This window comes from Asparagus officinalis, chromosome 3 (genome assembly GCF_001876935.1).
Source record: "Asparagus officinalis chromosome 3, Aspof.V1, whole genome shotgun sequence".
NCBI lineage: Eukaryota > Viridiplantae > Streptophyta > Magnoliopsida > Asparagales > Asparagaceae > Asparagus > Asparagus officinalis.
In genome coordinates this window covers 36,731,493-36,750,201 of record NC_033796.1, presented here as the reverse complement: position 1 = coordinate 36,750,201, position 18,709 = coordinate 36,731,493, and the positions used below count along the sequence as shown (strand labels likewise).

At 33.3% G+C, this 18,709-nt stretch overlaps 1 protein-coding gene across 3 annotated transcripts; it reads right to left on the bottom strand.

The window, feature by feature from the left end:
• On the bottom strand, nt 499–3,874 carry LOC109833803 (zinc finger protein 7-like). 3 transcript variants are annotated; one of them, XM_020401618.1, is made up of 2 exons: nt 3,739–3,874; nt 499–1,335 (listed from the first exon to the last, which is right to left on the bottom strand). In XM_020401618.1, exon 2 carries the CDS (start codon nt 1,274–1,276, stop codon nt 725–727), a length of 552 nt encoding a protein of 183 aa, XP_020257207.1. In that variant the 5' UTR covers nt 1,277–1,335; nt 3,739–3,874; the 3' UTR covers nt 499–724. The 3 variants fall into 3 exon arrangements, with proteins under 3 accessions (XP_020257207.1, XP_020257205.1, XP_020257206.1); XM_020401616.1 differs by lacking the exon at nt 3,739–3,874 and adding an exon at nt 3,171–3,567; XM_020401617.1 differs by lacking the exon at nt 3,739–3,874 and adding an exon at nt 3,041–3,157.

The window sequence follows — 18,709 nt, the reverse complement described above, 5'->3', positions numbered from 1 at the left end:
AAACTGAAAAGTAAGACTTAATCGTCACTGTTGGGGTAACTTAATCGGCACTGTTGGGGTGGGCGGATAAAAATTGAGAAACATGAAAAGGAAGAATTAGGTAAAGTTGTGGGCAAATTGATACAAATTTTGTTACAATTACATGTGAAAATGTCTGAATACAAATTTTGTTACAATTACATGTGAAAATGTCCTCATCCTCATCCACTTGGAGGACTTTAATTCTAAATTTTAATTACCTTTTTTTCACTGCATAATCTTGCTTTGTGTGAAAAGCTTCGAGTCCTTGAGTATTTTGGTCATTTTAGAAAATGTATTTGAAAATAATCTTACAATTGTGTTGTACTCACTTTGAATCTTATAATTACTTGGTATCACATTTTCTTTAAAAACCCACCAACTCAAGGATGGAGACATTATCTTCTATCTACTTAAGATTGTAAGTTGGATTGAAGTACAACAAAATATACGTCATGATAGCTTATGACAATAATTGCATAAAACAACAACAGTACCCATTACCACAAGCAAACTTAATACAGTTCCAACATGAGGCTATAATAACATAGAACACTCTACTTTAGAAAAAAGAGTTAAAAAGAGAAATAGGAGCACTAACAAACCCAAAACTTTGCAAATATACAACAAACAAAGCGTTAATTCATGAAAACAACCGCAAGAATCATGAATATATCCAACCAAATAAGCAAGCCAAACTTACCTCTCAAAGTCTAAGTGTGAGATCAGGTTCATCAACCACCTGAACTGAACTCATAGCAATTGGTCTAAAGCTTCTTGGCCAATATAAACCATCCACATCATCCTCCACAAATTCAGGCATGGGTCCCAGCAACCCTCGACTAATCATTGAACCCTCTGCCGCTTCACCAGCTCGATACATTAATGATGAGTGAGCTTTGATCCCTAAGGATGCAATACTATGATAAGAGTAAGGATAGGGATCCATTCTCAATGCTCTTTTCGCTAGTGTTCGTTCTCTCTTATGTGCATTTTGGTGGCCACCGAGTGCTTGTGAGCTAAAGAACTTACGGTGGCAGTAGTTGCAAGCAAAGACTCTTGGTGGTACTGGATCGCTGCTGCTCTCGCTTGTGATTGTTGATGAGAGATTGGCTGTCATTGAGAGGGAAAGGTTGAGGGAAATTGATGAAGAGTCATTGGAATGAGGGAAGGATTCTTGTTGGTTTGAGGCAACTTGGCTGCTGATTTCTGAAGGGTCTTCAGAGGATATCTCAGGATTTTGCGTCACGGTGTCCATTGCTTAGACGAGAAATTTGAAGCGATGAAAGGATTTTGTGTGACTGTTGTCTCCTTCAGCTGCATATAAAATTAGAGATTGTGTTTGGTAATATTTACATGAGTGTTTTTTCGTAGAAGCCATATTTAAAATAGGGTGACAATACAAAAACCACTTTTAAAGTTCAATTAATAACAAAACCACCTTAAAAGGTTCTGGTAGCGATCAACCCCTTAACGGCTTAACCTATTTTTCAGTGATTTCGATTGAAGTCCCCAAAATGCTCTTAAAAACACAAGTGTCATCACAAAATTTTGGTTTAAAGGTATTTTCTGTCAGGTTTTTTCATCTTCAAGCATATAGGATGTATGACATGATAAATTGACACTATGGTATTTCTAAAAATCGAACATATGTGAGTAAATTTCGGCGCATATCATTGTAAGCGTGTATGTGTTGGGTTCTGGTGCTATTACAGTCAGACATCTGAAACATAAAGACCCAAGTGCTATTATGACTTAATAGTTACTAATGCACAGAAATGGATTGTTAAGTTTCAGAGATCGATCAATGAATTTTAGAATGAATAAGGTGAATACATCTCAGCATCTGCAACTTGCCTCAATCTTTCAATACCGAGCAAGTATTTTAAAACAGTCTAAATTCCTTTGTAAATTAATTTACAGTTTTATGCAATGCTATTGAGACCATGCTCATAGTTAAGGCATAAGTTCCTTGGTACTCTTAGTTATCACTATATATTTCATACATAATAATTTACAGGAGTTTAGACTGAGCTCATTTACGGAGGACTAATACATGTAGAAAAGGCTCCATGGATGGAATTTTATCAATATCATTTTGCTGGAAATTGAGTATCATTTATTAATATTGGGGAAGTTTCCATTACCTTGAAAATATTATTAGAAACTAAAATAACATCTATCTTACACAGGTAAGAACAACATTGGCTAGGTGATAAACGTAAAATTATGAACGGGCTTCGTAATTATCTCAGCAAGTAAATGTTTGAAAAACATGTAGGAGAAAGCAAAACAATTACAAAGGGGAATAAAAAGATCTCTTTAAGGAAAAGTAAACAAGATCGTTGACTGTAGGATTAAATAAAAACTAGGAAAAATAAACAAGATCGTCGACTGTAGGATTAAATAAAACTAAAGTGCCCTATAAATCAAAATTTCCTACATCAATTCATGTTCGTTTCTGAGTATCATAAGACTGATATGTAACAATCGTTCTGTGCATAATAAGACACACAAAAGAACAAAGGGTTTTGACAGATGGAACTAATATTTTCTGAAGTACTTAAAAAAGGAACCACTAATAGGAGATTTGGTGGGCTTCAGCAATTGGATTACAGAATAGTACCCTGAAAAACTATAATTTTGTTAAAGAATAAATTTCTTTTAAGGAGAAATCAGCTGGCATAGATCAGAGTTCAGAATGCATAGAGCAGACCGAGCTAATTTACTAGTTCTTAAGAATTAGACACTTTTGACTGTCTCATTCAGCAACTACCGATAACAGGGATTTATAAAACAAAAATGACAATGGAAACTGAAAATCTAAGAATAATAAAACAAATTAAAATGCAGTTGCCAGAAGAAAGCACTAAATGCTGTAACGTCATCAAGTAAAACAGAGAAAAGCATGAACAAAACGAACATCCTAAGAAATTATTAGAGAAAAGAAAACTACAACATAATGCCCATGAAGCACCAGTGCCAATGAGAGCTATCCCTAACGAACTTCTAAATTCATCACCTCTTCATAATCTTAAAAGTCCAGCTACGCGTAACAAAATCTGAAGCCCACATAAATTTTCTAAAACAGAACCACCATCTAATCTGGAAAAAAAAAAAAGACAAAAAGTCAAGAGATCCAAGTCACATACCAACTAGAGCCCCGCAACCACCTTCAGCACTGCTTTATAAGGAAAATATCTCACGAGTTTTTGATTTCTTTTTCCACCCCCTACTACAAGTGAGAGGGGGGAGGATAGATACCAGAGCTGGTGCTTTGCGGTGATGTTTAATTATGGAAAGCAGAGGTTGTGAAAGAGGTCAGTAGTGGCAGGAAAAGGGTATGGGGATAGAGAATTAAGAAAAAAGGATGCTGCGAAAAGAGGCCACTTTAATAACCGAGATACTCTTTCTTCTATCTCTACCTGTAAAAAGAAATGATATATGTATAGCCTAGATACCTTCCTACTGCGATATCTGAAATATTTTATAGGATAGGCTACCACATTATATTATAATATACTATTGGATTTGGATCATCGTAAACATTCAACAATAACAGAAAGTACGTTCTCAAAACCACACCCATCTATCACTTACCGGACGGTTGTAATCCTTCAGAAAGTAATAAGTGAAAACAAGGAGATGATAAGGTAAGCGTGTGTTTGACAAACCCACAAAACCGAGCTAAAATTTATCCTGGCCCAGTTTCATCCGTACCTGGGGTAGCTTTGATTCATGAGGACGGACGAAAACAAAAGCGGTTTTAGGGCCAAAATTTAGCCTTAAAAAACCGGGCCAATCCTGGCCGAATACTTGCGAAACAAAAAACAACTCGAAACTTGTGGGAGAAAAAAAAATGTCTTTAACATGATAGGATTCAAATGCATACGGTGTTTGTGTTGTGCAATATAAATTATTCAAAAAAGTAGGAGGCATTAAAGAGTGTATGCAGAACCTAGAGGGGACCAGTGCATGATGAGTTACTTGTACCGGGACACAACGGAGCAGATGAGGGGAGTCAGAGTGAGTCACCCATCATGCATGTTTGCATTTACTTTGGCTTGTCCTTTTTGCTCCTACCATGCACTTTACATTTCAAATTTGCCTTTTCATTGTATTTTGCTTTTTTATTTTTATTTTTTTTTTGCCTCTTTTCCCAGTTTATAACTTGCCACTTCCTATTCAATAGAGGACAAAGGGAATGAGTGGGGTTTCATATTTCTATCAAGGGAAATATGATGCTTTTTAGAGCAGGAGTTGAGGAAGGGGGATTATGTTATGGTCACCACAAGGTAGAAATAACTCCACTTTCATGCCCTTTTAGTTGTGTAACATGTCAACATAATGGCATGTATAGAGAATTTTTTTTTTGCTTTCTTGTTTTTAATTCTCCGGAGCAAAATGTCCTGAAAATTTATTAACTAGAGAAAAGTTTCTAGCTGTTTTTTTGCATTCAGTCTACCCTAAAATTGAATATATGCTATTATAAACTGACCACGAAAAAGAAACCGGAAGAGACGCATCCATTTACATTTCTAGTTCAAATGCCTACTACATCCATGTAAAAAGCTTGGCAGGGAGATTACTACAGTAACATGAGGTAAAAGAGAGAATTACAAAGTGTGATCCTCTTATTTCAATGCTTGTTTTAGCTCTTCTAATGGAAGAGAGTTGAAAAAGTGCATTGTTTGGTTTGATCTAGAAGCGCAATAGTGAAAATTCTCCTGCAGACTTGGCTGAACTATTTATATATTATTGTTTATGTCTGAACTATTTACGAGCTCTTTCTTCTGTATTTTCTCACTCTTTAATGTTTCATTGTTATTAAAATAAAGTTATTATTTAATTTGGTTGAATACTTTTGACATACCAACGTTATTTTTTTTACTGTAACGACAACAGAAGATCTTTCCGAACTATGTAACTGCATTTCAGCATGATTCATTTATTAATTGTTAATAAGCTCTGTTCATCCCTTTCATATTAGTATATATGTTAGACTTAGCTAGGCGAGGGACACTTACATTTTTTTTGTTTCCATTTACCAATATGGGATTCTTTACTATATTTTAGATTGCGTGAAATCTTTTAAGCTGGAAAAATTAGTCGATGAAGAAAATGAATAGGAGCCTAGCATTAAGACAAGCTAGAGCACAGGGGAGAAAGCTTAAACTATTAATTAACACTTAAAAACAACCAAGTATATGAACCTAAAATTACCTTAGCATAATTGGCAACAATATTTTCAAATTAAGGGACTGTCTTATGTACAGGCAAACATAAAAGAGGACCACGTATGTGAATGGTGCTTGTTATTTATGTGAGACAAGACATTAGGAGCCAAAAGTCACATGACGTGTTAAATGTGATACCCGATTCAATTGTGCACATATGTTCTATAGGTGAATTGCAGCTGTAATAAGTTATTTTAATGTATTACTAGAGAACAAAATATCTTATACTAGCCTTAGCAATGACAGGTTCCAGTGACTCGCATAAGATTTTGAGTGCAGACTATTTATATATTCTAAAAGGTTTGCATGAAATTGAAGAGATTTAGTATGAATTTTCAAGTTTTTCAAGGAATCTATCATAAAATTTCTTAGTAATTTTATGTTGTTATCATATCTTTTTTGCACTATAGTGACATTAATTACCTTATTTTATGTTGTTATCAGTTCCTGTACTGGTTGTGTGAATGTATGGTAAGCAAACATGCTAGATTAATCGAGTGCCAGAGCAAAAAAATTGAGTACAGATCAAATCTAGAATGATGCTGCCTCACATTTGCTTCAGCTTTGATGTGTATCTAGGCCTAGAAAGAGGAAAAAAGATGCTAGGGTGAATTAATTCGACACTATAGTATCTAGAGTCTTTTCGAAGCAAACTCTTATTTCATCCTCCCCACCGTTTGTTCATCTAGATTTTTTTTTCCGCATCGTATTTTCAGGAAACGCATCAATGCTCTGAAAATAAGGGTTCTGGTTGAGCTGAATGAGAAAAGAATCCTGTAAACAGTAAACGCGAAAACTAGGCGGAAAAATTCCAATTGTTTTCCTTTCTCATGATTCTCTTTTTGTAAAAAATGTTATCATGGCTGTTCAGAATAAAACAAGTGAGAATAATAGACTGTCTAATCTTATGCAAGTTCCTTCACAGTGAGAAGCAAAAGTGAAGTTAATTGTGTATTTCTGTATCAGGTAGAATCCTCTGATGTAGAGAACCTCTTATGTAGGGAAGCAAAAGTGAAGGTTATTGTGTAGCTCAGTATCAGGTAGAACCGTCGAATCCTCTTTATGTAGAGAACCGAAAGGCAATAACATGTGTAATAGTGAAGTGAAGGGAAGTTGTCACTAGAATGTTTTATTTATTGTTGGGGATGTTACTAAGACCGGGAGTTTGCATGTTTTTGCTAAACAGAAGATGCCATCAAAATGGAATTTTCCTTTGTTGTTACCTTACACGAGATTAATGCGGTGATTTTGGTTGATAGACTGAAAGAGGTCATTGCTTCTCTCGTCTCTAAACTAAAGAACAAGCAACCTTCAGTCTCTTCGGTGGTCCAGGATTAGTACAAAGTGTAGGCATCCTACCATTCACAGATCTCGTCATGGTAACACAATCATTTGGTGGTCCTAATATCTGATTTAATGGATGATCCAAGTTCAATAAGAGACAGTGCAGGTTCCAACTCCACATCGAGTTTTTGAGACACCACGGCTACCTGCTCTCGTCCCCAAGCGCAATATCTGCGGTCACAAACGTACTCTGTGTCGTTTGGTTTCTTGGTCCTCCCTTTTTCCAATTAGTTGCGGATAGTCCCTCAGTAGTATCCTATTTTGAACTCATTACTCCTCTAACTTTATCGTTGCAGATAAACACCAGAGTGAAATTATTTTTACGCTTTTACCCGCAGAGAAAGAGAAAATTGTTTATTGGAAACAAACATGTTGGATATCATGTCCCCATGATATAGTTTTGATGATAGCAATTTATTCACTATGTGTATTATTGTGCACTAACATATCAATGCAGATATCAACTTCAAATAAGCTCAAGATATGTGAACAAAAGTGCAAGATGAGCTCAAGACATATGAAGTAAAGAATATGATGTGCTTAAACATATACAATGTAAATTTTACAATTTTTTTACTTAGAATTATTGTACAAGCCTTGATCATTCACAACACATACACACACATAGTGTTTAGAACACACTAACACATGCTTAGTGTGTTGGTTAACAATAGAAATCCCCTATGTTAACCATTAGAGTTTGTAGTTAAAGAATGAGTCTCAAAATACTTTATTCATATCATTTTTACCCCTTAGTAGTCGACCAATAAGATTTGTAGTCGACTACATGCACACTGTTTGAAATATTAAGTTTCTGTTATTTGACAGGGTAGTCGACTATAGATAATAGTAGTCGACTACTAATGCCTTAGAACTAATTTCAAATTTCTGTCAAATAACACTGTAGTTGACTAATACACAGTGTAGTCGACTACTTAAGACTTAGACAAATTTTTAAGTTTCTGTAAAAATACAGTGTAGTCGACTAATGACTATATGTAGTCGACTACTAAGGTTAAATTTAATTTTCAAGTTTCTGTCAAATTACAGTGTAGTCGACTACTAGACAGTATAGTCGACTAATAAAAGTTGAATCTGAATTCCAGACTTTCTGTGTTTACAGAGTAGTTGACTAATGACTAGTGTAGTCGACTACTAAAAAAAATCCTGACTTCACAGAGTCTGTTTGAACTCAGTGTAGTCGACTACTACGATTTATAGTCGACTACAGAGAAAGTTTTTCTGACATTTCAAGTTTGAATTTGTGAATGTTTATAGCCGTTTTTGATCCGTTAGTTGACTTTAAAAACTTGTCTTTTCAAAGGCTATAAATAGGTTAGAAGTTCAGAAATTTGCACCATTCATTCCTGTTAGACCCTAGAGGGGGGTGATTAGGGTCTTATGCTAATCTAATCCGATTAAATGCCAATTAAAATTAATTAACAAGTTGTATTCTTGCAAGATAGATATACAAGAGTTATAAGCAAGAATAAGCAATATATACAAAGTGATATATCCTATATGATGAATATATATATATATATGTATATATATGCAAGGATATATAAACTAACACAAGGGTAAACAATATGAACTAGATAGTGGATCATATAAATGATGAGCTAATGACAATGGCAACAAGAATTATAAACACAAGTATAAATAAACGCCAAAGCACACTCAAACACAAGATATGATCACGGAGTTCGGACCTTCCGTCCTACGTCTCCGCTCCCCACTCCCGGGGAGAAATCCACTATCAACCGGGTTTTCTACGTTCACCCGAATAACGTTTACACCTCACAGTATCGGTTTTCAACGCTCACCGATCAACGTCACTCCTCACACACGGTTTCTAGCTCACCGAAAACCTCACTACGCACTCGGTTTCTAGTTCACCGAAAACTTCACAACACACTCAATGTAACAAATATAAATTTGTTCTCTACAATAGATGAGAACTCAAATAAGCACAACTCAAAGTTACAATCTCTCACCACCCAACTATACTATGTATGTAAATACTAAAAGCTCAATGTGGGTGTGTGTAATAATGAGATTAAATAAATCAAAACTAAACTTAATATAATTCTAGCTTAATAACAATAATAATCAAATATATAAAAAAAGCTAGAAATAGAGTTTAGAAGACTTCTCAAGTAGATCAAGAGATTGAAGGAGGAAAGGTTGAATGCTCAAGCACCAATAGAAGAACTCCTCAAGCTCTTGTGAAGTTAATTTCACAAACCCAAACACTCAAATGCTTAAAAGCTTCTTAAACAAACTTAAACAACACTTAAACAAGTTTAAACCATTGTTAAACTCTTTCTAAAACATTCTCTTAGGTATATTAAAACTGAGGCATAAGGGGGTATTTATAGCCTCCCAATACCTCAAACAAAAGCCCAAACCAAAAGACCAAAAACCCCTCCAACGGATACAAAAAAATAGCCGTTATGGGCATTCGGGGAGCTGGGCGGTCGATCGATATTTTTTTCGGTCGACCGCTCGCACTGTACAAACCTGAAAAAGTTCCAGAGACATTTCCGGTCGACCGGTCCGGTCGATCGGAGTTACTGTAGCAGTGCGCAGCTGTTTTGTAAAATCAATTTAAAATAGTAAATGAATTCCAAAAATTATGTAATTTTGTGGGAATGTTCTAGACATGTAGAATAACAAGTTAGAGAAATAATTTCTGAAAAAGCTTTTCCCAGTTGAGAGAAATAAATATTTGAACACAAATTTACAGTTTCTGAAAAACTGTTAACATATACGATTTTATAAAATCAATTGGTGTAGTAAATCATCTCCAAAAATAGTAAAAACTGGAGAAAAGTTTTTAAACATGTAGATAAACATGTCAGAGAAAGAATTTTTCAAATATCACTTCCCATTTGCGAAAACTCATCTGTTTTGTGAAACATGCACGAACATGTGCACGAACGAAAACGTGAATTTGTAAATTCCTTTAAACATAACAAATCAATTCCAAACTTGATGAAACTTTGAGAAATGTTTGAAAATGATATTTTGAACATGTTACAAAAAGAATTTTCCAATTTGCATTTCCCAATTGTGAAATCTCATTATTTTGCAAAAGTGTTCAAAACATGAAAAAAGTGATATACATGAAGTTTGATGTTTTGACATAAACAATGTTTTAAAACTTTGCACAATGATTATATAGACTTGATAAAATATCTATATGATGATTGTTAAGTCTATGAACTGAGAATATAATATTTGAGTTTAGAAACCAAATACGTGTGTGTATATGATATTGAGCTTAGAGTATCTAACACACATAATATAAAACCTAAACTAAATATACCAAAGCTTGATCTTGATCTTCAATAGGCTTGACTTGATATATTTGCGGATGAAGCTTGAACTTGATCTTTAACCTGAATTGTATGTTGCTTCACTCCACAATGCCAACCTCCTTTGGATATGATCGTTGAAGCTCTATTCCATCCATCCTCCAACTACGTTGTTTGTCTATAATAAATAAGAAAACATAAATACTATACAAACAACATTAGTGGTAAATTGTTTGTTAAACATCATCAAAATAAGAAGGCCAACAATCTCCCCCTTTTTGATGATGACAAACAATTTACAAAAAGAGATATATGCATGAAGGAAAAGAATATATAATTTATAATTCACATACACAAGAAAGAATATACATATACTCATAATATTTCTCCCCCTTTGACAACATCAAAAAGGGGACAAAAGAATTAAGAGAGCGAAAGCTCCCCCTATCAATAAGCATGGGTGAGTATAACATATAGAAAGATATAGGGATTGCTCCCCCTATCAAAATACCATATAGAATATATAAAATGAGGATCAAGGCAAACATATGTGAGCAAGCATAGATGCTAAAAAACAACTCACATACAAAACGATAATGAGAACATAAAAACCGATGTATAAAATAGATTTATGAAATCAAAAGAAGAGAAACATGAGAATCATGTAAAAAGTTTTCAAATGAAAACAAATCAACCAATTGAAATCATAAATCAAAGTTTAAATCCAAAAACGTAAAATCAAATCATCATTGATTCAAAAATCAAGAGAGGCAATTATATCTAGCTCTTGAGCTAGTAACAACCCATATAAATATGTTTAGCACCCGGTAAACAATGTTTGGGAATAAACACCCAATAACTCCAGAGGGTTATATAAACATAGTGCTCTCATCAAAACAGAAATAATAATCATGAAAACAAAAGATTTGATACAAGAAAGATTGTTTTCATAACCAAAAGATTTTAAAGCATAATTTTCAAAACCAAGAAAAAAAAAAGATAAAAACATTAAAATTCTTGGTTAAAAAAAATCAAATTTGTTTTGGTACCCAAGAACTCTTGGTACCAAAAGATTTAGGGACATGACCCCTATCAATGAAGCTCAAAGCCTTAGGGTTATGAACCCTCTTAGGCACATATGGTGCACTAACTGCTATACATGTGTGCATAATGAGTGGATGATTTTGATTTGGTCTTGGCACAAATGTTCATAAGCTTCTTATGGTTATTAATGCATATTTTCAAAGTTGAATCTAAGGATGAAATACTATTTTTCATAAGATTCAAATCTTCATTTTTAGGCACATATGCATTTTTAGAAGTAGAACATAAATAGTCATTTATAAATGAAGCAGTGTTATTTTTTATGTTCTCTACTTCTAATATGGCATTATCTTTTTCATGAGTTAACTTGGCAAAGTTTGAAAGCAAAGAATCATGATCCGATTTTAATTTTTTATTGTTTTCTTTAAGGATCACATTTTCATTTGAAATAGTTTCAAACTTAGATGCTAACAACTCATGATCGGATTTCAAAATTTCATGCTTGCTTTGTAAATTAATGAAATCATTTTTAATTTGTTAAAGGCATGTAATAATTTTTCACTAGCACAAGCAAGTTCATCATTAGGTAAGTCATTAATAGATTCGAACTTGCAAACCTCACTAGGGCTATCGCCTAGTGCTCGTGTGCATGAAGCTCCTTTAGAACTTGAAGCGGGATCCTCCAAAGCTTGTCGGATCGCCTCCAAGTCTCCTTGATGCGCTTCTATGAATTTCCATAATGTATAAGCGCTATCAAAAGAATCAAGCTTGTTAGACATAAATGAATCAAATGCATTTAATAAAAATTCTAACATAAGCTTGTTCATAATAAACATCTTTTTATCATGTTTGCTCCACTTGGATTTCTCCAACGTGGGCACAATATAAGCACAATCAATGATTTCCCATAAATCGATATTTTTAGATTGAACAAATATTTTGAATCTAAAGCACCATTGAGCATAGGGGAAAACATTGAATTTAGGAGCAACACTAGAATCATAGCCTAAACAAGATGCATCATTCATATCCATAATTTTTAAAAATATGTAAGCAAGATACAAATATAATCAAAACAAGATTAGCACAAAGAGATAACTTGGATCTTTAACTCAAGGCGATTAGACCTTAAATCAAAGAGCACCAAGCTCTGATACCAATTGTTAGACCCTAGAGGGGGGGTGATTGGGTCTTATGCTAATCTAATCCGATTAAATGCCAATTAAAACTAATTAACAAATATATTCTTGCAAGATAGATATACAAAGAGTTAAGTGCAAGAATATGCAATATACACAAGGTGATATATCCTAGCAAAGAGGTATACTATATGATAGAGATATATGCAAGGATATATAAACAACACAAGGGTAAAAATAAACAATCTACACAAGTGATAGGGTAATATGATGAGCAATACACAAAGGCGATATAAGATATGAAAACAAGAAAAAGAACGCCAATGCAATCACAAACAAAACGATATGTTTACGAGGTTCGGTCCCCACGACCTACGTCCCCGCTCCTCACCTCGAGGAGATCTCCACTATCACAACCGGGTTTTCTACGTTCACCCGAACAACGTTTACACCTCACAATACAATCACTATGTAATCACACCTCACACACTAAGTGTTGGTCCTAGCCCGTGTCCTCCTCCTCAAGTGCTCGGTTACAACCTCTCCCTAGGCACGTCAACCGACGCCACTCCTCTTGGTCCAATCTATTATGGGCAAGAATATGCAATATACACAAAGTGATATATCCTATATGATGAAATATATATGCAAGGATATATAAACTAAGGGTGATATAAACATAAACAAGATAAACAAGATAGTGGACAATGTGAACAATAGATAATGGCGACAAGAATGATATGAACAATAAGCACAAGTGAGACGCCAAGACAATCACAAACACACAAAGATGATCACGGAGTTCGGACCTTCCGTCCTACGTCTCCGCTCCCCACTCCCGGGGAGAATCCACTATCACAACCGGGTTTTCTACGCTCACCCGAATAACGTTTACACCTCACAATTTCTCTCACGGAGTTCGGTCCCCACGACCTACGTCTCCGCTCCTCACCTCGAGGAGATCTCCACACACTCTCTCACAATGTGGCTACACTCCACCCTCACAATACGGTTTTCTAGTTCACCGAAAACTTCACAACACACTCAATGTAACAAATATAAATTTATTCTCTACAATAGATGAGAACTCAAATAAGCACAACCCAAAGTTACAATCTCTCACCACCCAACTATACTATGTATGTAAATACTAAAAGCTCAATGTGGGTGTGTGTAATAATGAGATTAAATAAATCAAAACTAAACTTAATATAATTCTAGCTTAATAACAATGATAATCAAATATATAAAAAGAGCTAGAAATAGAGTTTAGAAGACTTCTCAAGTAGATCAAGAGATTGAAGGAGGAAAGGTTGAATGCTCAAGCACCAATAGAAGAACTCCTCAAGCTCTTGTGAAGTTAATTTCACAAACCCAAACACTTAAATGCTTAAAAGCTTCTTAAACAAACTTAAACAACACTTAAACAAGTTTAAACCCTTGTTAAACTCTTTCTAAAACATTCTCTTAGGTATATTAAAACTGAGGTATAAGGGGGCATTTATAGCCTCCCAATACCTCAAACAAAAGCCCAAACCAAAAGACCAAAAACCCCTCCAACGGATACAAAAAAATAGTCGTTATGGGCATTCGGGGAGCTGGTCGGTCGACCGATATTTTTTTCGGTCGACCGCTCGCACTGTACAAACCTGAAAAAGTTCCAGAGACATTTCCAGTCGACCGGTCCGGTCGACCGGAGTTACTGTAGCAGTACGCAGATGTTTTGTAAAATCAATTTAAAATAGTAAATGAACTCGAAAAATTATGAAATTTTGTGGGAGTGTTTTAGACATGTAGAATAACATGTCAGAAAAAGAATGTCTTAAAAATCTTTTCCCAGTTGAGAGAAATAAATATTTGAACACAAATTTACAGTTTCTGAAAAACTGTTAACATATACGATTTTGTAAAATCAATTGGCACAGTAAATCAACTCCAAAAATAGTAGAAACTGGAGAAAAGTTTCTAAACATGTAGATAAACATATCAGAGAAAGAATTTTTTAAATATCACTTCCCATTTGCGAAAACTCATCAGTTTTATAAAACATGCACGAACATGTGCACGAACGAAAACGTGAATTTGTAAATTCCTTTAAACATAACAAATCAATTCCAAACTTGATGAAACTTTGAGAAATGTTTGCAAATGATATTTTGAACATGTTACAAAAAGAATTTTCCAATTCACATTTCCCAATTGTGAAATCTCATTATTTTGCAAAAGTGTTCAAAACATGAAAAAAGTGATATACATGAAGTTTGATGTTTTGACATAAACAATGTTTTGAAACTTTGCACAATGATTATATAGACTTGATAAAATATGTATATGATGATTGTTAAGTCTATAAACTGAGAATACAATATTTGAGCTTAGAAACCAAATACGTGTGTGTATATGATATTGAGCTTAGAGTATCTAACACACATAATATAAAACCTAAACTAAATATACCAAAGCTTGATCTTGATCTTCAATAGGCTTGACTTGATATATTTGCGGATGAAGCTTGAACTTGATCTTTAACTTGAATTGCATAAGCTTCACCGATATTCCGCCAACCTCCTTTGGATATGATCGTTGAAGCTCTATTCCATCCATCCTCCAACTACGTTGTTTGTCTATAATAAATAAGAAAACATAAATACTAGACAAACAACATTAGTGATAAATTGTTTGTTAAATATCATCAAAACAAGAAGGCCAACAATTCCTATCTATAAGCTTTAACATTTGTGCATTCTTAAGAGTTCTAAAAATTCAGATTTTTGACTAATAAAAGTTGAATCTAAATTCCATACTTTCTGTGTTTATAGAGTAGTCGACTAATGACTAGTGTAGTCGACTACTAAAAAAAATCCTGACTTTACAGAGTCTGTTTGAACTCAGTGTAGTCGACTACTAGGATTTATAGTCGACTACAGAGAAAGTTTTTCTGACATTTCAAGTTTGAATTTGTGAATGTTTATAGCCGTTTTTGATCCGTTAGTTGACTTTAAAAACTTGTCTTTTCAAGGGCTACAAATAGGTTAGAAGTTTAGAAATTTACACCATTCATTCCTATCTATAAGCTTTAACATTTGTGCATTCTTAAGAGTTCTAAAAATTCAGATTTTTGACTAATAAAAGTTGAATCTAAATTCCATACTTTCTGTGTTTACAGAGTAGTCGACTAATGACTAGTGTAGTCGACTACTAAAAAAATCCTGACTTCACAGAGTCTGTTTGAACTCAGTGTAGTCAACTACTAGGGTTTATAGTCGACTACAGAGAAAGTTTTTCTGACATTTCAAGTTTGAATTTGTGAATGTTTATAGCCGTTTTTGATCCGTTAGTTGACTTTAAAAACTTGTCTTTTCAAAGGCTATAAATAGGTTAGAAGTTCAACCGTTTTTGATCCGTTAGTTGACTTTAAAAACTTGTCTTTTCAAAGGCTATAAATAGGTTAGAAGTTCAAAATTTTACACCATTCATTCCTATCTATAAGCTTTAACATTTGTGCATTCTCAAGAGTTCTAAAATTTTAGATTTTTGCCTAAGTGTTGAGAAAACTAAAATCTGAAATAGCCTATTATCTTTATTACATATACAAAATATTAAGGCATTTTTCAGAGATTAAAAAGTTCCTAAAGTCAGTGCAACACATCACTACACAATCAAGGCTTATAGGAATTGTGTTGTTGATTCAAGAAAAGTCTCTTGGGTGTGAGAGTTGTGATCTCTTGATGAAGAGATTGTGTGCAACTTGTATGGTCTTGCAAATTAGTCAGGTTTACTTTTTGATTTTGTAATAGTTTTTAAAATCATAGTGGAACTCTCAAGCGGGATTTGCTTAGGGACTGGATGTACACCGAGGAGGTGGAACCGGTATAAAAGCTTGTGTTTGTGTTGCAAATTTTTGTGATTGTTGCTATATTTCTTGTAATTTATAATCTACTTTGCATAATTTTTAAAAAAGCACTATTCACCCCTCTAGTGTTTTAGTGTGTATTAGATCAGATCTTACAATTGGTATCAGAGCAAGGTGAAGGTGACATCATCAAGTACAACAAATACATTACAATTCAAAGAGGGACATTCCACATAACGACCACCTCTTTTTGACGGCACAAACTATAACTATTGGAAGTGTCGGATGAAGATCTACCTCCAATCTTTTGGCTACGATCTATGGAACATTATAGAGATGAAATTTACAAAGCCTACCACTCCTTACACCGAATGGACGGTTGTTCAAAGGACAAATGTAAATCTAGACTCTAAGGCGATGAATGCACTGTTTTGTGCCTTGGACAAGAACGAATTCAATCGAGTGTCTACCTCTACATCAGCACATCAAATTTGGCACACTCTTAAGGTAACACATGAAAGAACTAACAAAGTTAAAGAAACAAAAATTTACGTTCTTGTTCACGGGTTTGAACTATTTAAGATGAAAGAGAATGAATCCATCACGGAGATGTTCAAAAGGTTTACAGATTACTAACTCCCTGATTGGACTTGGCAAAGAATATACTCAAGTTGAGATGGTAAGAAAAATCCTAAGACACTAACTCCGGAATGGGAGAAGAAAACTACGGCGATTGAAGAAGCCAACGATTTATCAACTCTCACCGTAGAAAATCTTATTGGAAATTTGATGGCATATGTAGTTCAAATTGAAGATAGAAAGAAGGATGACGAACCAAAGAAGAAGAAGATACTTGTCTTCAATGCATCATCTGACACCGATAAATCTGACGAAAATGATGAGGATATTGCAATGATTACTAAGAAATTCAAATGATTTCTTAAGAAAGGTAAGTTCAAATCAAATAAATTTAAGAATACTAATGACTCATCTTTGTGTTTCAATTGTAATAAGCCAGGTCACATAAAGAATGATTGTCCGCTACTCAAGTCAAAGTCAAAATTCACAAATTCTAACAATTTCAACAACTTCAAGAAGAAGAAGAAAAAGGCTATGGCGGTGACTTGGGATGATAGCAACGATTCATCCTCTTCCGAAGAAGAAAAAGAAAGAGAAGAATCTGCTCGCATGTGCTTCATGGCACAAGATGAAGTAAATGATTCTTTAGACAATGAAGAACTTTTAGATGCTTTTAATAAATTTTATATTAAGTTTAAGGATTTTAATGCTAATTATAAGATTTTGAAAAATGAAAATGATAGATTAAACTTAGAATTAGTTTTCTCAAATTCTTCATAAATTGAAGAATTAAAAGAATTAAATGACAAATTATTTTCTAAAAATAGGTTATTAACTGAAAATAACGTCTATCTTAAATCTGAATGTAACATTATGAAAAATAAAATTTTAGATTTAGATAAGAATATGGTTTTACTTAAACTTAAATATGAAGAGTTATTCTTAAATGTAAACAAGTTTAATAAAGGAAAAGAAGACTTGAATGATTTATTTTCTTTTCAAAAGCCTTCTAGTCAAAAATTTGGTTTAAGATATGTTCATAAGAAGTATGAAAATATTTCTAGTACAAATCATGCATCATCTTCTATGAATAACAACGTTAGAAAATTTCATGAATTATTAACAAGGAATATACATGCTAAAAATAATCATGCTTTATCTATATTCATTTGGGTGCCTAAAAATGTTAGTATGCATGAAAGAAATATTTATATTTCAAATTTTAAGAAAAATATATGCAATTCAAATAATTATATTTATGTTAATAAAGGAAAATCAAATTCCAAGTGGATTTGGTATCCTAAGTGCTAATCTAATGGACCCAACATAAAAGGGTACCAATGCTTAATTGTCTATTTTTTAGGTACCTTAAAAAAAGTAGATACTAGATAGTAGATGTTCCAAACACATAATCAGAAATTCTCAAATGTTGTCTTCAATTCAATACGAAGAGGGAGTCACAATTACATTTGGAGACAAAAACAAAAGTCAAATAATAGGTATTGGAACAGTAGGTAACATTGACAAACCTCTAATAGATAATATTTTATTAGTAGATGGTTTAAAGTATAATCTTCTAAGTATAAGTTAACTATGTGATAAAAATTTTAAAATCATATTTGAAAAAGATTCATGTCTTATATATGATCATAATTTAACAATATCTTGTTTAAATATTTTAGAAAGAAAGATATATATATTTTATCCATGAATTTTTATTGAAATGATCATTGTTTAGTTGCATCTATAGATGATTCATTATTATGGCATAGAAGATGTGGACATATTAATTTAAAAAATATTTTACATATTTCTAAAAATAATTTAGTAAATGGCTTACCTAAAATTGTAAATAAGAAAAATTATTTTTGTGACGCATGTAAACAAGGAAAATTGTATAAATCTTCTTTCAAATCTAAATGTGTTGTTTCTATAAGTAGACTATTAGAATTATTACATATAGATCTATTTGGTCCTTCTAGAATTGCATCTTTAAATGGAAGTAGATATGCATTTGCAATTATTGATGATTATTCAAGATATACATGAGTTATGTTTTTAAAACATAAGAATGATGCTTTTGATGAGTTTTCTACATTTTGTAAAAAGATACAAAATCAAAAATCCACTACTATTGTTACTATTAGAAGTGATCATGATGGTGAATTTAAAAAT